This window comes from Equus asinus, chromosome 14 (genome assembly GCF_041296235.1).
Source record: "Equus asinus isolate D_3611 breed Donkey chromosome 14, EquAss-T2T_v2, whole genome shotgun sequence".
NCBI classification, from domain to species: Eukaryota; Metazoa; Chordata; class Mammalia; order Perissodactyla; family Equidae; genus Equus; species Equus asinus.
The window spans coordinates 16,331,223-16,349,834 of NC_091803.1; the positions used below are offsets into that span (position 1 = coordinate 16,331,223).

At 51.0% G+C, this 18,612-nt stretch overlaps 2 protein-coding genes across 6 annotated transcripts in view; one reads left to right on the forward strand and one right to left on the reverse strand.

Annotated features, from left to right (window-relative positions):
* Positions 1-3,232: 3,232 nt before the first annotated feature.
* MDH2 (malate dehydrogenase 2) lies at positions 3,233-18,382 on the reverse strand. Its single transcript, XM_014853900.3, has 9 exons — positions 18,120-18,382; positions 11,728-11,896; positions 10,173-10,256; positions 9,556-9,665; positions 8,051-8,176; positions 6,760-6,837; positions 5,528-5,627; positions 5,035-5,186; positions 3,233-3,550 (listed from the first exon to the last, which is right to left on the reverse strand). Exons 1-9 carry the CDS (start codon positions 18,183-18,185, stop codon positions 3,419-3,421), a joined length of 1,017 nt encoding a protein of 338 aa, XP_014709386.1. The 5' UTR covers positions 18,186-18,382; the 3' UTR covers positions 3,233-3,418.
* The window catches only part of STYXL1 (serine/threonine/tyrosine interacting like 1), a 62,292-nt gene continuing 62,036 nt past the window's right edge, over positions 18,357-18,612 (forward strand). For 2 of the 5 annotated variants that reach the window (XM_044747230.2, XM_070484421.1), the window contains exon 1: positions 18,387-18,525. The gene's annotated coding sequence lies outside the window, so the exon portion shown is untranslated. Of the gene's footprint in view, positions 18,594-18,612 lie in introns of all 5 variants that reach the window. The other 3 variants (XM_044747232.2, XM_070484419.1, XM_070484418.1) reach the window with 2 other exon arrangements.

An 18,612-nucleotide genomic window follows, 5' to 3' on the forward strand; every position in this document is an offset into this window, starting at 1 on the left:
GCCTCCAAACCCAGGAGCTGATTCCCCGCCCTCCCTGGACTCACTCCCACCTGCATCGTCCCTGTCTGAAGGCGGCTGTCCCTTGCCATCAGAGGGAGCAGAGACCAGACAGGGCAGGGGTGGCTCTGGGCTGGAACGCTGCTCCTCACTCCGCCTGGCCTAGGCAGGGCCAAGGAGTCACTTGGCAGCAGCGGCCTCCAGCTCCCTCTGCAGGCAACTCAGCAGAACTGCAGAGGAGGTTTGGCCTGCCACACACCAGTCCCTCCTGACGTGGGTCAGGGTCATTCTAGGTTAAGCTGTTCAGCCCTCTGGCTTCGCAGCGAGGACGCAATACTCCACTTTCCTCATAATTACCCAACTTGGCTATGTCTACCCGGGACTTCAGCGGCAGCTCCTTTGCAGGACCAGTTCATGCGCCGTCTAATTACCTCGTCGTGGGTGCCCCGCTGCTTCCACACCAGCTCCTCTCTGCTCTCTAAAGACTGGTTCTTGGTTTCCCCCAGCAAAGGCCTCAGCCAGCTCATTATGGTCATTAACACCATACACTCAATCCCTGGGCTTTTGTTCCTCGCTGAGGGGGTCAGGAGTTGTGCGTCAGGAGGCAACCAGAAGGCAGGGATGGCAGCCAGCTCTCGGCCTGGGAGGCGGATAATTGGAGCTTGAAAGTGGGGGCGCTGCTATTTAATCCGTGCTGCTAAGTGGCTGATGGACTTCAGGGTAGAGGAAAAGGGGCTGGGAGTACTGTCTTTTCTCCACATCCCCGTCATCCCCCTCCCAAAGTGCCACCCCATTTTGAGCCCTCAGCCCTTCTGCTGGGGAGCATCCTCTGGTCTGTTGCCACATCTTTCCTACTTAGTGTGGCCTGCAGCATGGCATCACCTGGGCCCACCCCAGAACCTGAGTCACACTCTGCTTGGTAACAAGCCCCACCCTAGGATCCTGTCACCACCCTGCTCAGCACCTTTGACATCCTCCCTGTTCCCACCATCCACAGGGTGAGATCCAAGCTCTTCAGCCTGGCACCCAACACCCCCAGAATGGCCTCACTCCCCTTGTCGTGGGCCCTGTGCTGCAAAGCAAACACTTCGCCATTCCTTCAACACACCTGGCGGCCTGACGTGCATATCCTGTCCTCCCGCTGGCTGGAATCCCACACAGCCTGCAGGGCCAGCTCCACTGCCACCACCTCCCCCTCCCTCCTGGCTACCTTGATGGGGCAATCTTCTCTGATCCTTGCCTCTGCAAGACATCCAGAAATAACCTTGTTCTCTCCTGAGTCCTGCAGGACTTTATCTGTGTTTTTCTCATGTCCCTGACTTGTCTGTAAGTCCTGAAAGGCAGGAGGCTTAAACAGTGAAAAGAGCTCTGGGGGAGCCAGTGTCAAGCGTGATGACCACCTGCAGCCTCCTCCGCATGATCTGGAAGAATCTGTAATATTTTAGGGTGTTGGTCCTCCCTCCTGGACTGCTAGATCAGAACTGCCGAGGGGCGGGGACAGGAGCCTGCATTTTAAGCAGTGGGACCTCTTTGGGAGGCCCCGTGTGGTAACCACTGGCCTATGATGGGCACAGATCATCCTGAACCAAGACCACCTGCTTTGAGTGAGCTGTACCAGGTCCTGCCTGCCAGGGCACTGCAAGGATCCCCTGAAAGAGCAAACGCGCCCCAAACAGAGCGGGCACAGTGCTTCCCCCACAGAACCACCAAGACTAGTCCAAAAGCACAATGATGTCCAGAGCCACGCTCTGCAGCAGTGAAAACCTCAACCACCTAGTTATCCAACAGAGGAAGCAATTTTAGAGTGTGTTCATCCCAAGCATTACCCAGCTATTAAAAAAGTGATATGGGAAAACACACGCTTGTAAATGGATCGTGTGGGGCAGGTAATGTCCAAAGTTGGCTCCCAGAGAACCAGGCCTCCTGGTGCTCAGGCCCTTGTGTGGTCAGTCCCCTCCCACCGCCCCTGGGCTGGCCTTGTGACCTTTAACCACAAGACGTGCCGGAAGTGATGCTGTGCCGATTCTGAGCCTAAGTCTTAATGCCTGGCTTCTGCTTTTGCCCTTTTAGGAGCCCGGAGCCATCAAGGAAGAAATCCGCCCGCCATGCTGTACCGCAGCCCCGGACACCAGCCATGCGCCCGCCACCGTCCGGCCAGGCCCCGCACCTGCGGAGCAGAACCTCCAACCCACAGAATCATGAGCCGTACCAAAATGGCTTACAAACAGCTAAACTGGGTGTGCGCATGTGTTAGTAACAGAAAACCAGAAGAACAGACTGCCAAATGGCACATGAAGCATTCTCTCAACTCATGAAATACGCGAAGTTAAGAGGACAAATACTATTGCCAGTGATTATTTCCTGCTTTATTTTTTGGCTACATTTTAGGTTTTAAACCATGAACATGTATTACTTAAGTAGTATAAGAAAACAATGATGCCATACTTGATAAAATCCATTTCAGTTTTAATTTTAAAAAAACCTACTATAGATAAATGAGTGTCCACCATTGAGTGTAGCTCCAGCCCCACCTACCCTCTCACCTGTCAATGGAAGGTCATCTGTTGCTAGAAAGTTCTGTTTCCACTTGAGGCCATGGCTTCAGGGGAGCAGTTTGAGCCCGACACTACCGGGAGTCAGGTCTCCCTCTAACTCCCACACTTACCTAAGCCTGGCGAACGCAGTGAAGTCCCTTTCAGGCCACTGATGAAGACATGCCGCCACCTATGTCCTCAGCCCTGCCACAGCAGCTGATTTTGGTTGCTCCTGTCCCCACCCCAGCTTTCCTCACAATTCTGGCCACGGGAAGTCACTGTCACTGAACACCAGTGCTCGATCTGAAGAGGAGGAAATTCAGAGCGGGCCAACGCAGCTTTAACGTAGAGGACAGTGCTGTCTGCTCAGCTGGAAAATACCACACACAACTAGGGACAGAAAACGGCGGCCTGGCCTCAGCCACCGAGCCACCACCCGTGCGGGTGAAGGGACACCATGAGGACCGGGCCCGAGCCAGCCCTTCTCGGTGTGCACACCTGAGATGCAATGGGGCAAAGAGAACAGCGGGAGGAGCGCTCACGGATGAATATTTTAGACTTTCCTGAAGCTACTGATGAAACCATCACGCTTCAGTCTCATGTTTAAATAACACCTAGTTCTGACTCATGATGAAAGAGGCGCAGACACACTGTGAAGTCAGCTCTAACGGGGGAGAAAGCACAGTCTTTCTGGAGAGACCTTGAAAAAGAAAACCAGAGCCTGCTTTTATTGATGCACCAGCGGACCGCCCGAGATCTGGAAGGGACGGTGACAGTAATACAACACTCATCATGGAAGCAAAGTGAAATACAAAGGGGTCTGAAATGGCTTTACATGACATGACGCCTTAATAAGTTAGGGAAACGGCTGCTCATCAGCTGCTTTCTCATTTCATGCTCTTTACAAACTCTTCTCCTTTCTTGATTGAGGCTTTCAGCTCAGGAAGGGCCTCGGCTATCATCTTCTCTTCGAAAGAGGAGAGTTTGCCAAGGCCTAGATTCTTCTCGATGCCCTTTTTCTGAAGGAGAGAGGGGAGGCAGTGAAATTTTACAATGAAGTTTCCGTGAATGAGTTTGCTACAGAAACCCACCTTGTAACTCCATCAGCTCTGCCTGCTCTCCACGCCCACGGCTGCTGCGCAGGCGGCTGAGGGAGCAGAGACACCGGTGCCGGCCCGCAGGTTGTCAGCGGTGGGCTGGGACTGGGCTCCCTCAGCACTGTGCGCGCACTCAGGACAACCGCTTCCGTGCTCTGCTACCCTATCCATAAAGTGAGCGGACTCTCTACCTCGGAGGAGGCTGGGAGAACAGACGCTGGCGACTCGGCACATAAAGTACTCGGTCATCAGCAGCGTTAATGTTATTCTCCCTGACACAGAGCAGACTTTTGGTTCTAGTCTCTTTCTCAAGTTGGTAAAGGACTGAAGAAACGTTCTCATATCCCCCTGAATCCAGTGTAATTACGGAGGTGAGCTCTGACATCAAGAAAAGAACAGGTGTCTTGGCACTGTCACCACAGCTGAGCCCTGTTTGTGCTCCAACAGCAGCCTCGGCTTCCAGGCCGCCCCCTCCGAGTCTACACACACCTGTGCTGAAACGGTTACTGAAGTAATCTGTTTAGTGCCCACCTCTCCTCCACACGGACCCCCCAGGGCCATAAATTATGGATCTTTGAACATCACAGTGTCTGTGGGAAGGGCCTCTGAGTGGCTCAGCAAGCCACTCGACTGTTTCTTTCTGGGAATGAGATGAAGGCAGCCACACATTTACCTGACTTCAGCAGCTGCCCACACATAAGAAATGGAAACCTGGCTTGACTGGGAGTGTGTGAGCGAGACCTAGGGGTTCCTGCTCGGTGATCACTCAGTGAGAGTCAACCAGACCAGACAGTTGCCCCAAAACAGCCTGGCTGAAGCCAGCAATGTGACCAAATGGCTCTGTCCTAGATGCCACAGTTTCAAGGGGGCAATCTACAGCACATTCCGAGAAGGAAAACCAGTAGGGTAAGGGGCAAGGAACCAGGAATGCCTGAACTGGAAAGTCTAAGTTGTGCACCAGCTCTAGGCCGCCTGGGAGGAGAGCCAGGCTTGGCAGGCCCTGAGGTTAGAACAAGGCCCAGCAAGTCCAAGCTACAGGGAGACGGCACGCAGGCCAGTGGAGGGAAGCTTCTCCTCCAGAGCTGCCAGTCAGGGGGCTGCCTGGAAAAGGAACCGGTGTCTCCTCAGGAAACAGCCACGCAGCTGCTGCTGATCAGCTGTCAGATCCATGCGGAATGAGATTCACGTGCGGGAGGTTCCAACCCCAGGTCTGAGGTTTCTCCCTGCTCTGAATTCTGTGATGTGTGTGCTTCCACCCTCAAAAACCCAAGCACACGGCAGGCAGTGAGACACAGTTACTGCACAAAGGAAATCTGGAGCAAACGGGCAGGGCCGCGCTCCTGAGTGGTAAATACAGAGAACTCTGCTTCTTTCACAGTCAAGCGGCCCAGCCTCAGGATACGTACCCCCAGCAGTAATGGCGTGGAGAAATAGGGACAGTCCGTTTCTTGAGACTTAACAAAGGAACATTCGACAACTCCTTCCTTTCCGTTCATCGCATCCACGAGGGAGAAGACAAACCGGGCTCCAGCATACGCCATGGACAGGGTGGCAGAGCCTAAGACACGGGAAGGTTAGCCAAGCTAGCACTGTGACCGTAAAGTCCAGGTGAGCCCACCCCGCCAGCTAAACAAAGCATCTGCAAAACCTGCAGCTTTAGTTGTCAAGAATCAAGGTCAGCATGCCCTACTTTTACAAACTCATGAATGGCATGGCTTTAGCTCAGCTAACCTCAAACACTGCTCCACTCCACAAGCTGGCCGGGCTGCCTCTGACCACGTGAACGAGTAGGAAACTTAGAAAAGGATCCGCTCCTTGCCCAGGACCTGGCGAGTCCTCACCTCTGAACTCTAACGGGCGTCAGCACCCCCCGACCCGCGGCTGCCTCTAGGAACCCACCTGCTCCAGCCTTAGCCTTCACCACCTCGGTGCCGGCCTCCTGGATCCGTCCGATGAGGGTTGTCAGCTGGTCCTGCGGAAAGTCCACCTTGGGAGTGCACTGCAAGCCAAGCCACAGGGACCACGTCAGCATTTGTCACCATTCCCACAGCCCACACTCTCCTCACCACTACAGGAGACACCAAGACCTTTTCTTCAAAGAGAAAGTCAACTCTGTTAGGAGGTGGAGCCAGTTCCCTACTCATTGTTAAAGAACTACTTATACTTTGGACTAATTTCAGACTTAGAGAAAACAGTACAAAGACCCGCCCCCGCCAGCTTACACTACTGTTAACATCTTACATAACCACAGTGCAATTGTGAAGAACAGGAAATGAATATTGGTACATTACTACAGACCTTATTCAAATTTTCAAAAATTCATGAAAGTGCAACTTTTCCACCACTGTCCCTTTTCTGTTCTGGGCTCCTATCTAGGAACAGATACCAGTTTTTTTTGCCTTAGTCTACTCTCTAACAGATCCCCAGTGTCCCCTGGCCTTTGTGACATCTGGCAAGAGGACTGATCACTCGTTTTGTAGAATGTCCATCAACCTGCTGTAAGGTGTTTCCCCGGGATTCTCTTGTAAGGTTATGCATTTTTGGCAAGAATACCACACACTCTGTGTTCTTCTCAGGGTATTATTCTCAGGGTTGTGAGGGTGATCTGATATATCTTATGCTCAGCGTTTACCTTGTCTCTACTCATTTTTTTTTTAAGTTTTTTTTTTTTTTCAGGAAGATTAGCACTGAGCTAACATCTGCTGCCAATCCTCCTCTTTTTGCTGAGAAAGACTGGCCCTGAGCTAACATCCATGCCCATCTTCCTCTACTTTATACGTTTTCACCTTGTCTCTACTAATTTTTAAACAAAGCAGCTTTGCCTGTTCTGACCTAACTAGGAATGCAGTGTTGTTTCTACCAGTTTTCACTGTGTGCCTGAACTGGCCGCTTTGAGCACCTTCTGACCCCACTCATTCCCATAGCTGGACCACAGGGGACCCCTGAAATGCTGGAGCCTGACCACAGCCAGATAGGCCAGTCAAGACACCCCCAGATGACTGGGGTAGGGCTAGCAGGAATCCTTTCAAAACACAGTAGATGGTTAGATCTTTGTCAGTCTGTCCTGAGCACCTCAAAGTGGAACCTCTTAAAGCCGTGAGCTTACGGCTTCCTGGAGGGAACATACAGACCTGAGAGATGACGGGGATGATGGTCTTCCCAGCGTGGCCGCCAATGACAGGAACATTGACTCGAGCCGGATCCAAACCCTGGTCACCAAAGTGTGAAGCTTGATTAGTTTTTAACAGGCTCTTTGAGTATAAAACATGTCATATCCACCTAAAGCAATACTGGAAAAATCCACAGAACTCAGAACAAAACAAAGAAATCAGAAGAGACGGTCCAACTCCAGCCGTGCTTGGACCTCCCAGCACGGGCCCCCACACGGCCTACCATCAGTTTGAACATGTACAGTGAGGAGTAACTTGTCATCTGGTGAGGTCACTGTGGTTTTCCCTTTATAATGAGCTGAAAACCGCCTCCTTGTAGGGCCCCCCAGTGGTCCCCATCAGTCTGGTGTCTTCTCAGAATCAGAGGATGACAGTCCTCTTTCCCATAGCTAATGTCATTCCCAACACGCAAGCGCAGACTCATGGCCCCGCACTCTGTCACAGAGTACGAAGCAAATTCCCTTTCCCTCATTTCAGAGCAAAATTCAAAACAATTCCAGCAGACACAGGGGTGAGAAGTCTGTCAACACACAGTGGTCGCGAAAGAACAAAACTAAGTTGTAAGCGGTCAAAACACCACAGTTTGTTATCAGGCTGGCTAAGAGAGGCTGACTCATTTGTTAAACCGGAGGTATGATGCCCCCAAGAATCTGTGAACCAGGTATTTCTTAAGATGGTCAAAAAGGGAATCTGGTGGGAGTTCTGAGAGGGAGGTGAGCAGTCCCCAAATGATGCTACCTTCCCCAAATGCTGACAAGAGCAGCCCTAAGTTAGGAACCAGCCTTCCCCAGGAAGGCAGGCCCAGCCTCAAGGATGGGTAGACTCAGCAGGACCAAGTTACTGGAGTAGGGAGCTCACAGCAGGGCCTACATGCCAAGGCACTGTGCTGGTCACCAGGGACACAGGCACAGACAGACAGAGCCCCTGCTTTCCAGAAACTCACTGTCTAATAGGAGACACACACAAACAGACGTCCCCATCGATGTGCCTGGACCCCTAATGCACCAGGGAGAAGTAAGAGAGAGTGAGCTGAGCTGAGACAGAAGGCAGCCACGGTTTCAACCCGCAGGGGCCTGCTGTTGGATTCCCCGAGAAAACCTGAGAGCCAGCAGGCAAGCTACACAGACATTTAAAACTCCCAAGTTACAAGTGACCTGTAAGTGGCCTGGTGTCTTCTATGGCTATAAGGGAGCCCAGGGTGGTCAGAGAAGTCCAGAAAGGTAAAAGCAAAGACGCCCGATGCAGCTCTTACCTTCAGTTCTGCAACAAAAGTGTTGGCTCTGACAATGTCCAGGGTTGTCACCCCGAAGATTTTATCGGGGTTGTATACTCCATGTTTCTTGAAAACTTCCGCTGTGATTGGGATGGTGGAGTTAACCTAGTAAATCCAAGAGAGAGGCATAATTTGCCCTGCATTCTGATAACAAAGCCATGAAACGAAAGGAGAAATCTTTTCTCCAGACCACTGGCAAGTCCTAAGGCACAGAACTAAATTGCCCTGATTACTCTGTCACAGGCAAGCCATCCTCACGATAGAATAGGTCATAGTGGGCGGACTCACGTGGGATGCCGCCTCAGCATGGCTTGATGAGCGATGCCATGTCCGTGCCCAGGATCCGAACCAGTGAAACCCTGGGCTGCTGCAGCAGAGTGCGTGAACTTAACCATTCGGCCGCGGGGCCGGCCCCTGGAAGAGTGCTTCTTTCCCCTCCACATCAACAAAGAAACTCTTCGCTGCAGCAGACTCTCTTCCCCTTGGGGGTGTCTGAGTCAACAGTTCAAATATGTATGTGACCCTTCGACTATCAATTTAAAAGGATGATGATGGTGCCAAAGGGCACCTCCTGCTCCAGCTGGGGCTTACGCTTGAACAGCCATTCATTCCGAAAAAAAAAAAAAAGAGCACAGAGAGGGCTAACAGCTCAGCTGGCCTAGGGTCAGGTCCCAGCTGTCATTCTGCTGTAACCCTGGCCAGGTGACGCCAACTCCCCAGGAGTGGTTTATCTGTAAATGTGGGAGAAAGCTACCTCACGAGGTGGCGTGAAGGGAAGTGACTTATCATCTGGCAAGTGCTAACATGATGGCTGGTACACAATACAAAACAGCACTAGTTAGCCAGCTCCCCAGCAAAAGCAGCACCCCTTCTACTTCTGACAGTCGCCCCTAAAGATGAGCTGGCTTGGGGAAGCCTGGGGAAGGCAGGATCCTCTCCTCAGAGGCCACGGGCACAAGATATGGGCACTGATCACCATCACTGCACTTTCCCCCAGATCCTTCTTGTACTCAGAGGCGAGAATCCCGAGTCCACCAGGAGGCAGGAATGGAGGGCTGCTGTGGACGCAGCCCCAGGCGCTGCTAGAGCACGCATGGGGGCCACAGCTTCCTCTCAGGGAGCGTGCAGGGCCTGGGCGGCTGTGTATGAGATCATGTGTGTAAGCGTGAGAAGAAAGGGGACAGTGGGGGCCCAGGAACTGCACGCTCCAAGAACACAGTAAGAGGAGTTCACGGGCTGCCACAATCACGGCTGAGAGGAGCCTTAGAATGGACTTATTTTCCAGGTGGAGAAACTAGGACACAGAGAGGGGAAGTGATTTGCCCAAAGGCACACAGTTGGTAGGAAACCCAGGTTAAAACTCACCCTTAGTTCATCCAATTTATCCATCTCGGCACATTAATCTGATTATTCTCCCCAGAAGCACATTAGCACACTTTTGCTAACTGTGAGCTTTCGGCAGCCCAGCTGCCAGCAGCACTCACCGGATTTGAAATGATGCAGACCATGGCCTCGGGGCAATGCTGGGCACAGGCAGCAGTCAGGGTGGCCACAATCGTGGCATTGGTGTTGAACAGGTCATCTCGTGTCATGCCTGAGAATGATCCAATTCAAGATGCTCACAAAGCACAGGATGAATTTCTAAGTATGTGCCAAGTGCTGTGTGTTTGTTGGTACAGGAAATTCAAACATGAGCGAGACAGGGTCCCTGTTTCAAGTAAATCTCTCTTGTACGGGACAGGCCAGTGTGACCAGTGCCAAAACAGAGGTCTTTGGGGTGGAGCGTGGGGAGCGCAATGGGGATGACATGCGAGGGGGATCAGTAAGAATTCCCAGGGTGGAGACAGGTGGAGGAAAAGGCACTCCACGGAGAAAAAGCACGCACAGGCACAGAGAGGACTGCGCGGGCAGAAACACAGCAGACACGGGACGGCTTTAAACGCCAGGCCAGGAAGAGAGCCGACCTTTATCCTATAGGCACTGGGGAACCTTTGGAATTTTGTCTGCAGCGGAGGGATCTGACTAGATCCATATTTTAACGGGAAACCACTTCCTTGCCTGACTTGCAGGGAGATGCTAGGCAAGGCTTTCAAACACACACCTGGTTTTCTTGGGACTCCAGCCGGGATGACCACCACATCGCAACCTTTCAGGCAGTCTGGCAGCTGCTCAGGTCCCAGGTAGCCTAGAAAAAACCCCCATAGGAGCAATTTCACTTTTTCTGACCCGGAGAGGCTGGCACGTCTGTGGGGACAGAGCCCGAGAAGGAATGTCCCCCAGGTTCAATGCTGACCATGGGCCTCAACCTCAAGACCCACCCGTGAAGTGATTCCTTTCCTGGACTACAGCCCCGAGCCTGACGATTCTCGCTCTCCTTTCCTCCAGCCTCCACTTGCCCAGGTCCCCGCTTCAGAATGGATTAACCCGCCGCAAAACCCAGTCAGCTGCCTGTCTTCATCTGCCTCGCTGGCACCTGTAAGTCCTTCTCAGCTCCCAGTTAGAAGAGCCGCTTCTCCGTTTCAGGGTCATCGGAACAAAAGCTGCATCTCAGGCCAGATCAGGAAGGCACGCTGAAGGCCACAAAAGACCCCTGTGCTGATCAATGAGCACTCTAATATGAGAATTTATTTTGTTTACTCCTGTCCCCTGAGGGGAAAAAAGGTCTATTTTCAAAGATTTCAGGGAAATTTGCTCCAATGACCAAAATCTGCTTTGATTTTGACTTTTTCCTGATGGCAGCTTTCAGAAATCAAATGTACAGCCCAAACGATTCAGAGGGACTACGGGAGGCACGTGAACACCTGACTGGACAGGCGACCTCCTGAGCGGTTCACACTGACGGAGGACGCGTGCCGACACCATCAGGCAGCGCCTTCTCACACGGTCGGTAGAGACAGAAAGCAGCGCAAACTTTCTGGACGGCAACTTTGACTTTGTAGTACAAGCTTTAAAACACCTGTGCTACTAATTCTGCTTTCAGTTCCTAAGATGTAAAGATGAGGATGTTTATCACAGTTTATGTGTTTATATTTATAGCAGAGCAAAACAGGACACCGCCCAACGGTGGACAGTATGGGGATGAAAATAAATAAGTGATAAATTACAGTACAGCTTAAAAAAATCATTTTACCAAGAATTCGGTGATGTGGAAAAATGTTGCTATAGTGTGAAGGTTTAAGCAGGATATATAATTATATATAATGAAGAAATATTTCTTGGATAACACACCTATATTTACTTAACAGGAAGGGCGGACTTCCCCAAGGTGGCCGTGCTTGGGAGAAGCCGGCAAAGGTAACCCTTGGCTGGGGGGATGGCCCATGGCACAGGAAGGCAACCGGAACAGTGTTTCTACTGCCCCCAAGTCCCTGCAGAAGGTTCCTGACCGGTGCCCCTCCCCAGCCTCATATTACTTTTCAAATTAGAAAAAGTGAAAAATGGGAAGCTTAGATCATCTTTGTTTCTGAAAGACACTGCCATTTACATTTTTACAGATTCAAGTCCAAAAAAGTGTAGTCATTTGTAAAATTTAATTCTAAAATGAACATGGAAACTTCAAGTCTCTCAACTAGTTTCTTCAAAGAATCTTCCTCTAAACTTGGATCCTGGTCTACCGGTGAGGAGATTAAGTTCTCCAAGGTCAGCATGCCCAGTACCTTTCACAGTCGCTCTGGTCTCAATGTGGCTCAGATCTGCGGCCACTCCAGGTGTGTGAGCAATATCGTAGAGGGTCAGGCGGCTCACCAGGGGGCTGTTCTTCAGGAGAAGCGAAAGGGGCTGCCCAATTCCTCCAGAAGCCCCTAGCACAGCTACTTTCGCATTGTTCTAAAAAGAAGCACAAGAAAAGACTCTTAGCTTGAATTAGCATTAAACGAATTCACGCTATATCCTGCAAAATACTGCACTGGGCCTCTGACTGCAGGGGTGTCAAAGGAAGACATCACAATTGTCGAATTTCTACCAGTGCAAAGGTCCAGCTTCCTTCTGCAGTTTATAGGCTTGCCTCAGGAAAATGAGGGAACTCAACGTCTACAGATGTTGGGACAGTCAGGGTCATACTCCTACACGCTCCAAAGATGAACAAGCTTTACTCAGGCAGCTGGATGGCTAAAAGCAGCCTTACCCTCCATCCTCAGTTTTAAAAACTATAAACAGACGTTTACTGAGTGCCTAGCCACAGTGCTGTCACTGTACTAGGAGTTGCAGGAATGAAGACCCCTGCCAGCTCTGCAGGAGACAAGGAAGGAAATGCATGGGTGGAGGGAAAGGGACTTAGCAGAAGTCATGTGTGCAGAAGGGGGTGGAGGGCAACCAACTGTCTGGGGATCGGAGGCAGGGAAGACTGCATCCAGGCGGCACAATCTTGGCTGGAGCCCGAAGCAGGATGAGGGGGGATGTGTATTTTGAAAAGGCTCCTTCCCTGCCAGGTAAGAACGATCTGCAGCCTCAGGCACCCGCACCCCACAGCAGTTTCCAGACTCCAGAGTCCATCAGAATCACCTGCTGAGCTAACAAAGGCCACAGAGGGCCAGGCTCCTTGAAGTAGGAGACGGCTTAGGCCTTTTACTGAGTTTCCCAGGTGATTCTGACCCGGGCCAAAGTTTGAGAATCACCACTGCTCCACACCAAGCTAAGCAGAAGCCCAAGGAGCAGCTGGGCCTGGGCATGTCAGCTGGGGCAGCTGAAGAAGCGACACAGTCAGTGAAGTCACTAGTCCCCTGGAGTAGGGGTCCAAAGGGACTAGACTATCTCACTAACATCTAAAAGGCCAGAGCTAGAAGAATGTGTATCAGTTTATTGGTCAACTTACAGGAAGTAAAGTCAAAACACTTGACTTTCAACAGCCACTTCACAGCTAAGTACATCTAACAAGTGGTCATCACCTAAACCCATGCATTTTTTAAAGATTTTATTTTTTTTCCTCTTTCTCCCCAAAGCCGCCCAGTACATAGTTGTATATTCTTTGTTGTGGGTCCTTCTAGTTGTGGCATGTGGGACGCTGCTTCAGCGTGGTTTGATGAGCAGTGCCATGTCCGCGCCCAGGATTCGAACTAACGAAACACTGGGCCGCCTGCAGCGGAGCGCGAAAACTTAACCACTTGGCCACGGGGCCAGCCCCCCATGCATTTTTCAAAAACAGCTTCACTGAGCTGTATCTCCCATATACACAATTCGCTCATTTAAAATGTACAACCCAATGGTTTTTAGCATGTTCACAGCGTTGTACAACATCACCCCATAAAGAAACTCCACACCCAGAGCAGTCACTTCCGATTTCCCTACAACCCCTGGCAACCACTAACCGACTTTGTCTCTGTGGATGTGCCTTTGCCTATTCTGGATATTTCACATATCGATGGAATCACACAATATGTGGCCTTTTGTGTTGGCTTCTTTCACTTAGCGTAACGTTTTCAAGGTTCATCTGTGTTGTAGCTGTAGCAGTTCTCCATTTCTTTTTACGGCCGAATAACATTCACCGTAGAGATATACCACCTTTTGTTTATCCGTTCATCAGCTGGTGGACACCTGGGTTGTTTCTAGCTTTTGGCTCTGGCGAATAGTGCTGCTATGAACTTTCCTGTACAAGCTCTTGTGTAGACATGCTTTCACTTCTCTCGGTATACACCGAGGAATGGAAGTGATGAGTCACGTGGCAACTCCATGTTTAACCTTTCGAGAAACTGCCAGACTGCTTTCTAAAGAGGCTGCCTATTCATCCTTTAAGGCTCACCTACAATTCACCAGACACCAACTTCCTACCTCTGCCATGCCAGACTGACTTGCTAGCACCAATGATAAGACCTGTAAACTGAAGAAACAGCACCTAGTGTGACAAGTGCGACAGAGACAGACACTAGGAAGAGCAGCAGCTCGAAGGAAAGAATAAACTGTGGAAGGGTTGAAGCATGAGGCCTTTACCAGGTGGATGGTGGGGGCAGGAGATATGGACAGAATGGCCCATGGAGGTGAAGTGGTGCCAATAGTTCTTGATGGCTGTAGCATTGCTGGATATTTTAGAGGAAGGAAGGGGCAGGGCAAGAGCTGAGGGCCAAACAGTCTATCTGCTCCTTGTAGGCAATGGGGAACCACTGAAGTGCCTCAAAAGCTGGGAAGAACATGACCAGATCTGTGTTTTAGAAAGATTTGAGGCAGACCGGAAGATGGATGGAAATCTACAGGAATGGAAGCAGAGGGACTACGCGATGGTCCAAGCATGATTCAAGGGTGGGCAACGGCAGCAGCAGCAAGGAGAATGGGTGGGTTAGGAGTGATCTGAGAAACAGGATCAAAAGACTTAAGTCGCCCCCATCCCCTGCCTCTTCCTTCCAAATGGTGAGTAGAGAGAGAAATCTGGGGTAATAATTTCCTGGCTTAAGTAGACAGCACTGCCTTTAAGCAACAGAGGGAAGTGAGGGGGGGTAAGGGGTTTGGGAGAAAAGATAATGAATTCAGTTTTGCATGTTGAGTTTCAACAACCTGAAACATCCAGACACACACATGCGCCCAGTTGGTCCCCGGACAAAGGGCTAGATATGGAGGTCATTAGTGTCTGCACTGGGATTAATGGACGCCCTGGATGAAGACAAGGCACAAAAGGGAAGACACAGTGAAAAGAGCACTGGGGACAGAACCCTATGAACGTCAGCATTTACCGGGTGGGCGGAAGGAGTCCCTGAAGGGTGGTGATCAACTAGCACCTCAGGCCACCCACACCCAGCCACTTTTAACAACCAATTCAACGACTGCTTCTTGGTGACCTTTCCTACGAGGGGCAGAATTTATAATACAGTAATACCTTACCTGAAAAATTCAAGTCATCGGCAACTTCATTTACAGGGAACACTGGAAACAAACAGTAACAGCTGGCCACTTACCAGGGTCTGTCCTGCGGCAGGCACTGAGCTAAGTTCTTCCTTATTTAGTTTGCACAACTCTGTTAAGTAGTATTAACAGATCCATTTTACAGATGAGGAACTGAAGCATACAGGTTGTGAACGTGCTTAAGTCCACAAAGACAGCAAGTGATGAAGCTGGGATACAAGCCCAACAGGCAATTTGACTCGAATTTGGACTTCAAAAAAGGGGAAGTCTTAGGGAAAACAGATCTACTCGAAGCCCTGCCCTAAAGCTCACTCCCGCTATACAAAAGGCACTCTTCCCGGCTAGATCTCACGCAAGCCTAACCGAAATTCCAGCCAACCTCGGAGAGCCCGCTTCTAACCTAAACGTCCAAATAAGAAGGGGAAATTCTTCCCGGCAGGCAGGCAGGCAGCTGCCCAGGGAGGAGGAGAGCAAGAGAGAAAACAGCATACTCAAGAACTCAAAGCACCGTGTGTGGTCATCTCGGGCAGCCGTCCACCCTGGGTCCTTCCACTCTCACTGCACACTGTGCTCTATAGCAACCGAGGCCAGTCATAATGGACCTCGGTTATCCAAACCCCAAACCAAACTCACCAAAAAACCCCCAGGCAGTGTAACCTGCTGAAGGAAGTTAAACTCTAAAAGCACATACTACAACTAAGATTTGAATGCAGTTGTTCTTTTTGTGTTTCTTTTTAGTTGGTGCTTTAAAGGTGGAGCCCTGACTTCGCAGAAAACTTAATCAGCCAGACCAACCCAGAACCCGAGGTCTGGCAATCTCACCCACTTCCAGATCTTCAATTATCACTCCCACATCTTGTCCCCAATCCTAAGGATTCCCAAATTCCAGCTCCACATGCCCAGTTCTGTTAGGCACTCCAATGGACCCACAAACCCAAGTGTGTAAACAAATTTATCTTCTCTACCTCTCCCAACTCTGTCCCCCAGTAGTACCTATGTTCTCCCAAATTCAAACTTTTAGAGCCATTTTCTCCCTCTTCCCTTATTAGAGACACCCAGTTAGGACACGAAGGACTTGGCATCTCAAACATCTTCCCAACCTGCCCCTGATTTCCATTCCCATTCCATCATCTAACTGAGGTCCTCAGCTCCATCTCCAAACCTGACTGGGGCAGTGGTTCCCACGCAGGGGGCACTAGACAATTCCATGAGGTTGGGGGATGAAAATGTCAAAATTTGTGCTATTTTTATCTAATAATGAATTAAACTCTACCAAGCAGCACACTGACCTGGTGCCTTCACAAGGGTCCTCAAGTGAATAAGTTCCATATGATACATAAGACGAACACAACACTGGGGGGACATCAGGGAGCTGACCTCCCTCATTCTCTCGCTTTCAGTGTGTTGAGGGATGCTATTGTTGGTATATTACAAGATTTCATCAACTCAGTTAATATTTATAAAAACACAGTCCGTAAGTGGTGGAATCTTTACAACGAGACGACAATCTTTGTTTTACAGGGGTTAGCTCAAGATCTCTTTGTAAAAGCTGTCTCCAAACTTGCTGACCTTTTCTGAGCTGAGGAGAGGTTGTGAACAGCACAACACCTAGCAACGGTTTTGAAAATGGATATACAGTAACAGTTCCCTCATTTGCAAGTTTGCTCTACAATGTAGGTCTATTATGCTTTCTTTCTAGATTTCTATTTTTTGTTTGTCATAAGATATATATTGTTAGTACATTAGTACATGTAAGTACAAATAAATATATTGAGGTCGTGTGCTCAATACATTTTTGCTGATAAGGATACAGGACCCAAAGTCTCTAGACCAATGTACTGTTTGGCTCAAGCTCATCTTCTGACTTATTCAACTGCCTTCTCAAGATCCCCACTCGTATGTCCAACAGGCATTTTAAACTCCCAATCTCGCAAACTGAGCTCCTGATGTTGCCCGCCTGCCCGCCCGCCCACTCTCTTCCAGCCGTCTTTCCCATGTCAGCCAAGAGCAATTTCAGAGCTCAAAGCCTTGGTGTCCTCCACGTTCCTCTCATACCCCTCCCCCCCAGCAAGTCATGTGAGCAAATCCCACTGTTCTACCTTTGGTCAGCTCCCCTCCCCTACTCCTTGGCATCAATCTTCCTGTGCTAAGTTCACTCATTTTGGCCTATCTCAAGTGCTTCTTACTCATCGTGGCATCCCCTGCCGCAGCCAGCAGAGTTCTTGGCAAGCACGCATACGCAATGTACTTATCTGTATATTTTTGCAGCCAGCAGAGTTCTTGGCAAGCACGCATACGCAATGTACTTATCTGTATATTTATTTTTCAAATGAATCGAATCCACAGGAAACTGATCTGACGGACGGAAGCTAAATAAGAAATTTGGAATCTCCTTTAATAATCACCTCCCTTTTGGGTGCGGTACTGAAGAGGCAACGTGGGCATCTCCTGGGTGCTCAAACTGGTTGTACTAGAATCACTCGGGGCACTCGGCAAAAACAGAAAGGCCCAGGTCCATCCCTTCTTCAGTGAGTCTGGGCCTCTGTTCCTCATTAGCTTTCAGGTGATTCCCACACACAGGAGTTTGAGAACCACTGTCCTAGAAAAAAGATGGCTAAAAATAGCTTAGGGTTAAGTACTCCCAGACCAAGTCCTGCACTGTTACACCACCTGGGGGCAGGCCCAGTCCGCCCGCAGCTGGAAGAATCCCTCAAAAAAGTCCTTAAGAGGAGGAAGAGTCTTCAGACTCCTAGGAGGCTTGGTGATCCAAAAGCCACTGCGGGCACAACTGTTAATCCTCCGGCCAAATGACGGTGTAACCTTGGACCAGTTCTCTGCCCTGGTACCTCAGTCTATCTGGACTACAGAGTTAATAATTACACATTGTTTGTACGGATGCTGCAAGAAGAACGAGGCTGCTCACCATGCACTCTGGAAAGTTGCATAAAAACGGAAATCACTTTCGGCCTAGAGCCCTGGCTTCTCAACCTTGGAGCGCAGGCCCCCTGGGGGCCCCGGGGGCGAGCTGGGGGGCTCGGAGAGGCGCACCGCCCTGGAGCTGGGCTACCTGCCCCTCCCCCGGGTTTCTCTCCGCACTCCCCGCCCGGTGTCAGGGTCGGCGCAGGGCGCCACAGCCGCCGACCAGAACTCGGCGGCCCTGCGGTCCCGGGACTCAGGGCTGCTCGCGAGCCGGGAAGACACGTGGCCCAGGCCGGGGGCCTACCTGGGCTGAGGTGCTGAGGCTGCGGCGGAGAGCGGCGCCGGCGGGCCGGGCGAAGGCGGAGAGCATGGCTGGGGCGGGCGGGGCGCGGACCGGCAAGCGAACGAGCTGGCAGCACACAGATGACTCCAACGACCTCCACACTCCCCAAGGCCTCCGGGCTCCGCTCCGCCTGGCCTCGCGAGACTGTCCCGGCTTCCGGCCCCACCCCCACCTCCCAGATGTCGCGGTAACACGGCCACTTCCGGGCCGTAGAGGAGGAAGGTGGCCCGCTCGGTGGGAGTGCAGTCTGGGGTTGGGTCCTAGCGCGCGTCGTGTTCCGTGCGGCCCGTGTGGGAGGGACAGCCTGCGTTCGAGGCGGAAGAGGACGGGTTTAGGCTAGCAGAGCCTTAGAGGAGCCATTTTCCAGGTGCGGCCCTAGCCAGAGGCTCTGATAAGGAGATCGGCCAAGGTCACGGAGCAGGCCCGGCAGAGGGGGTGCGGTCCTAGCCCCTGG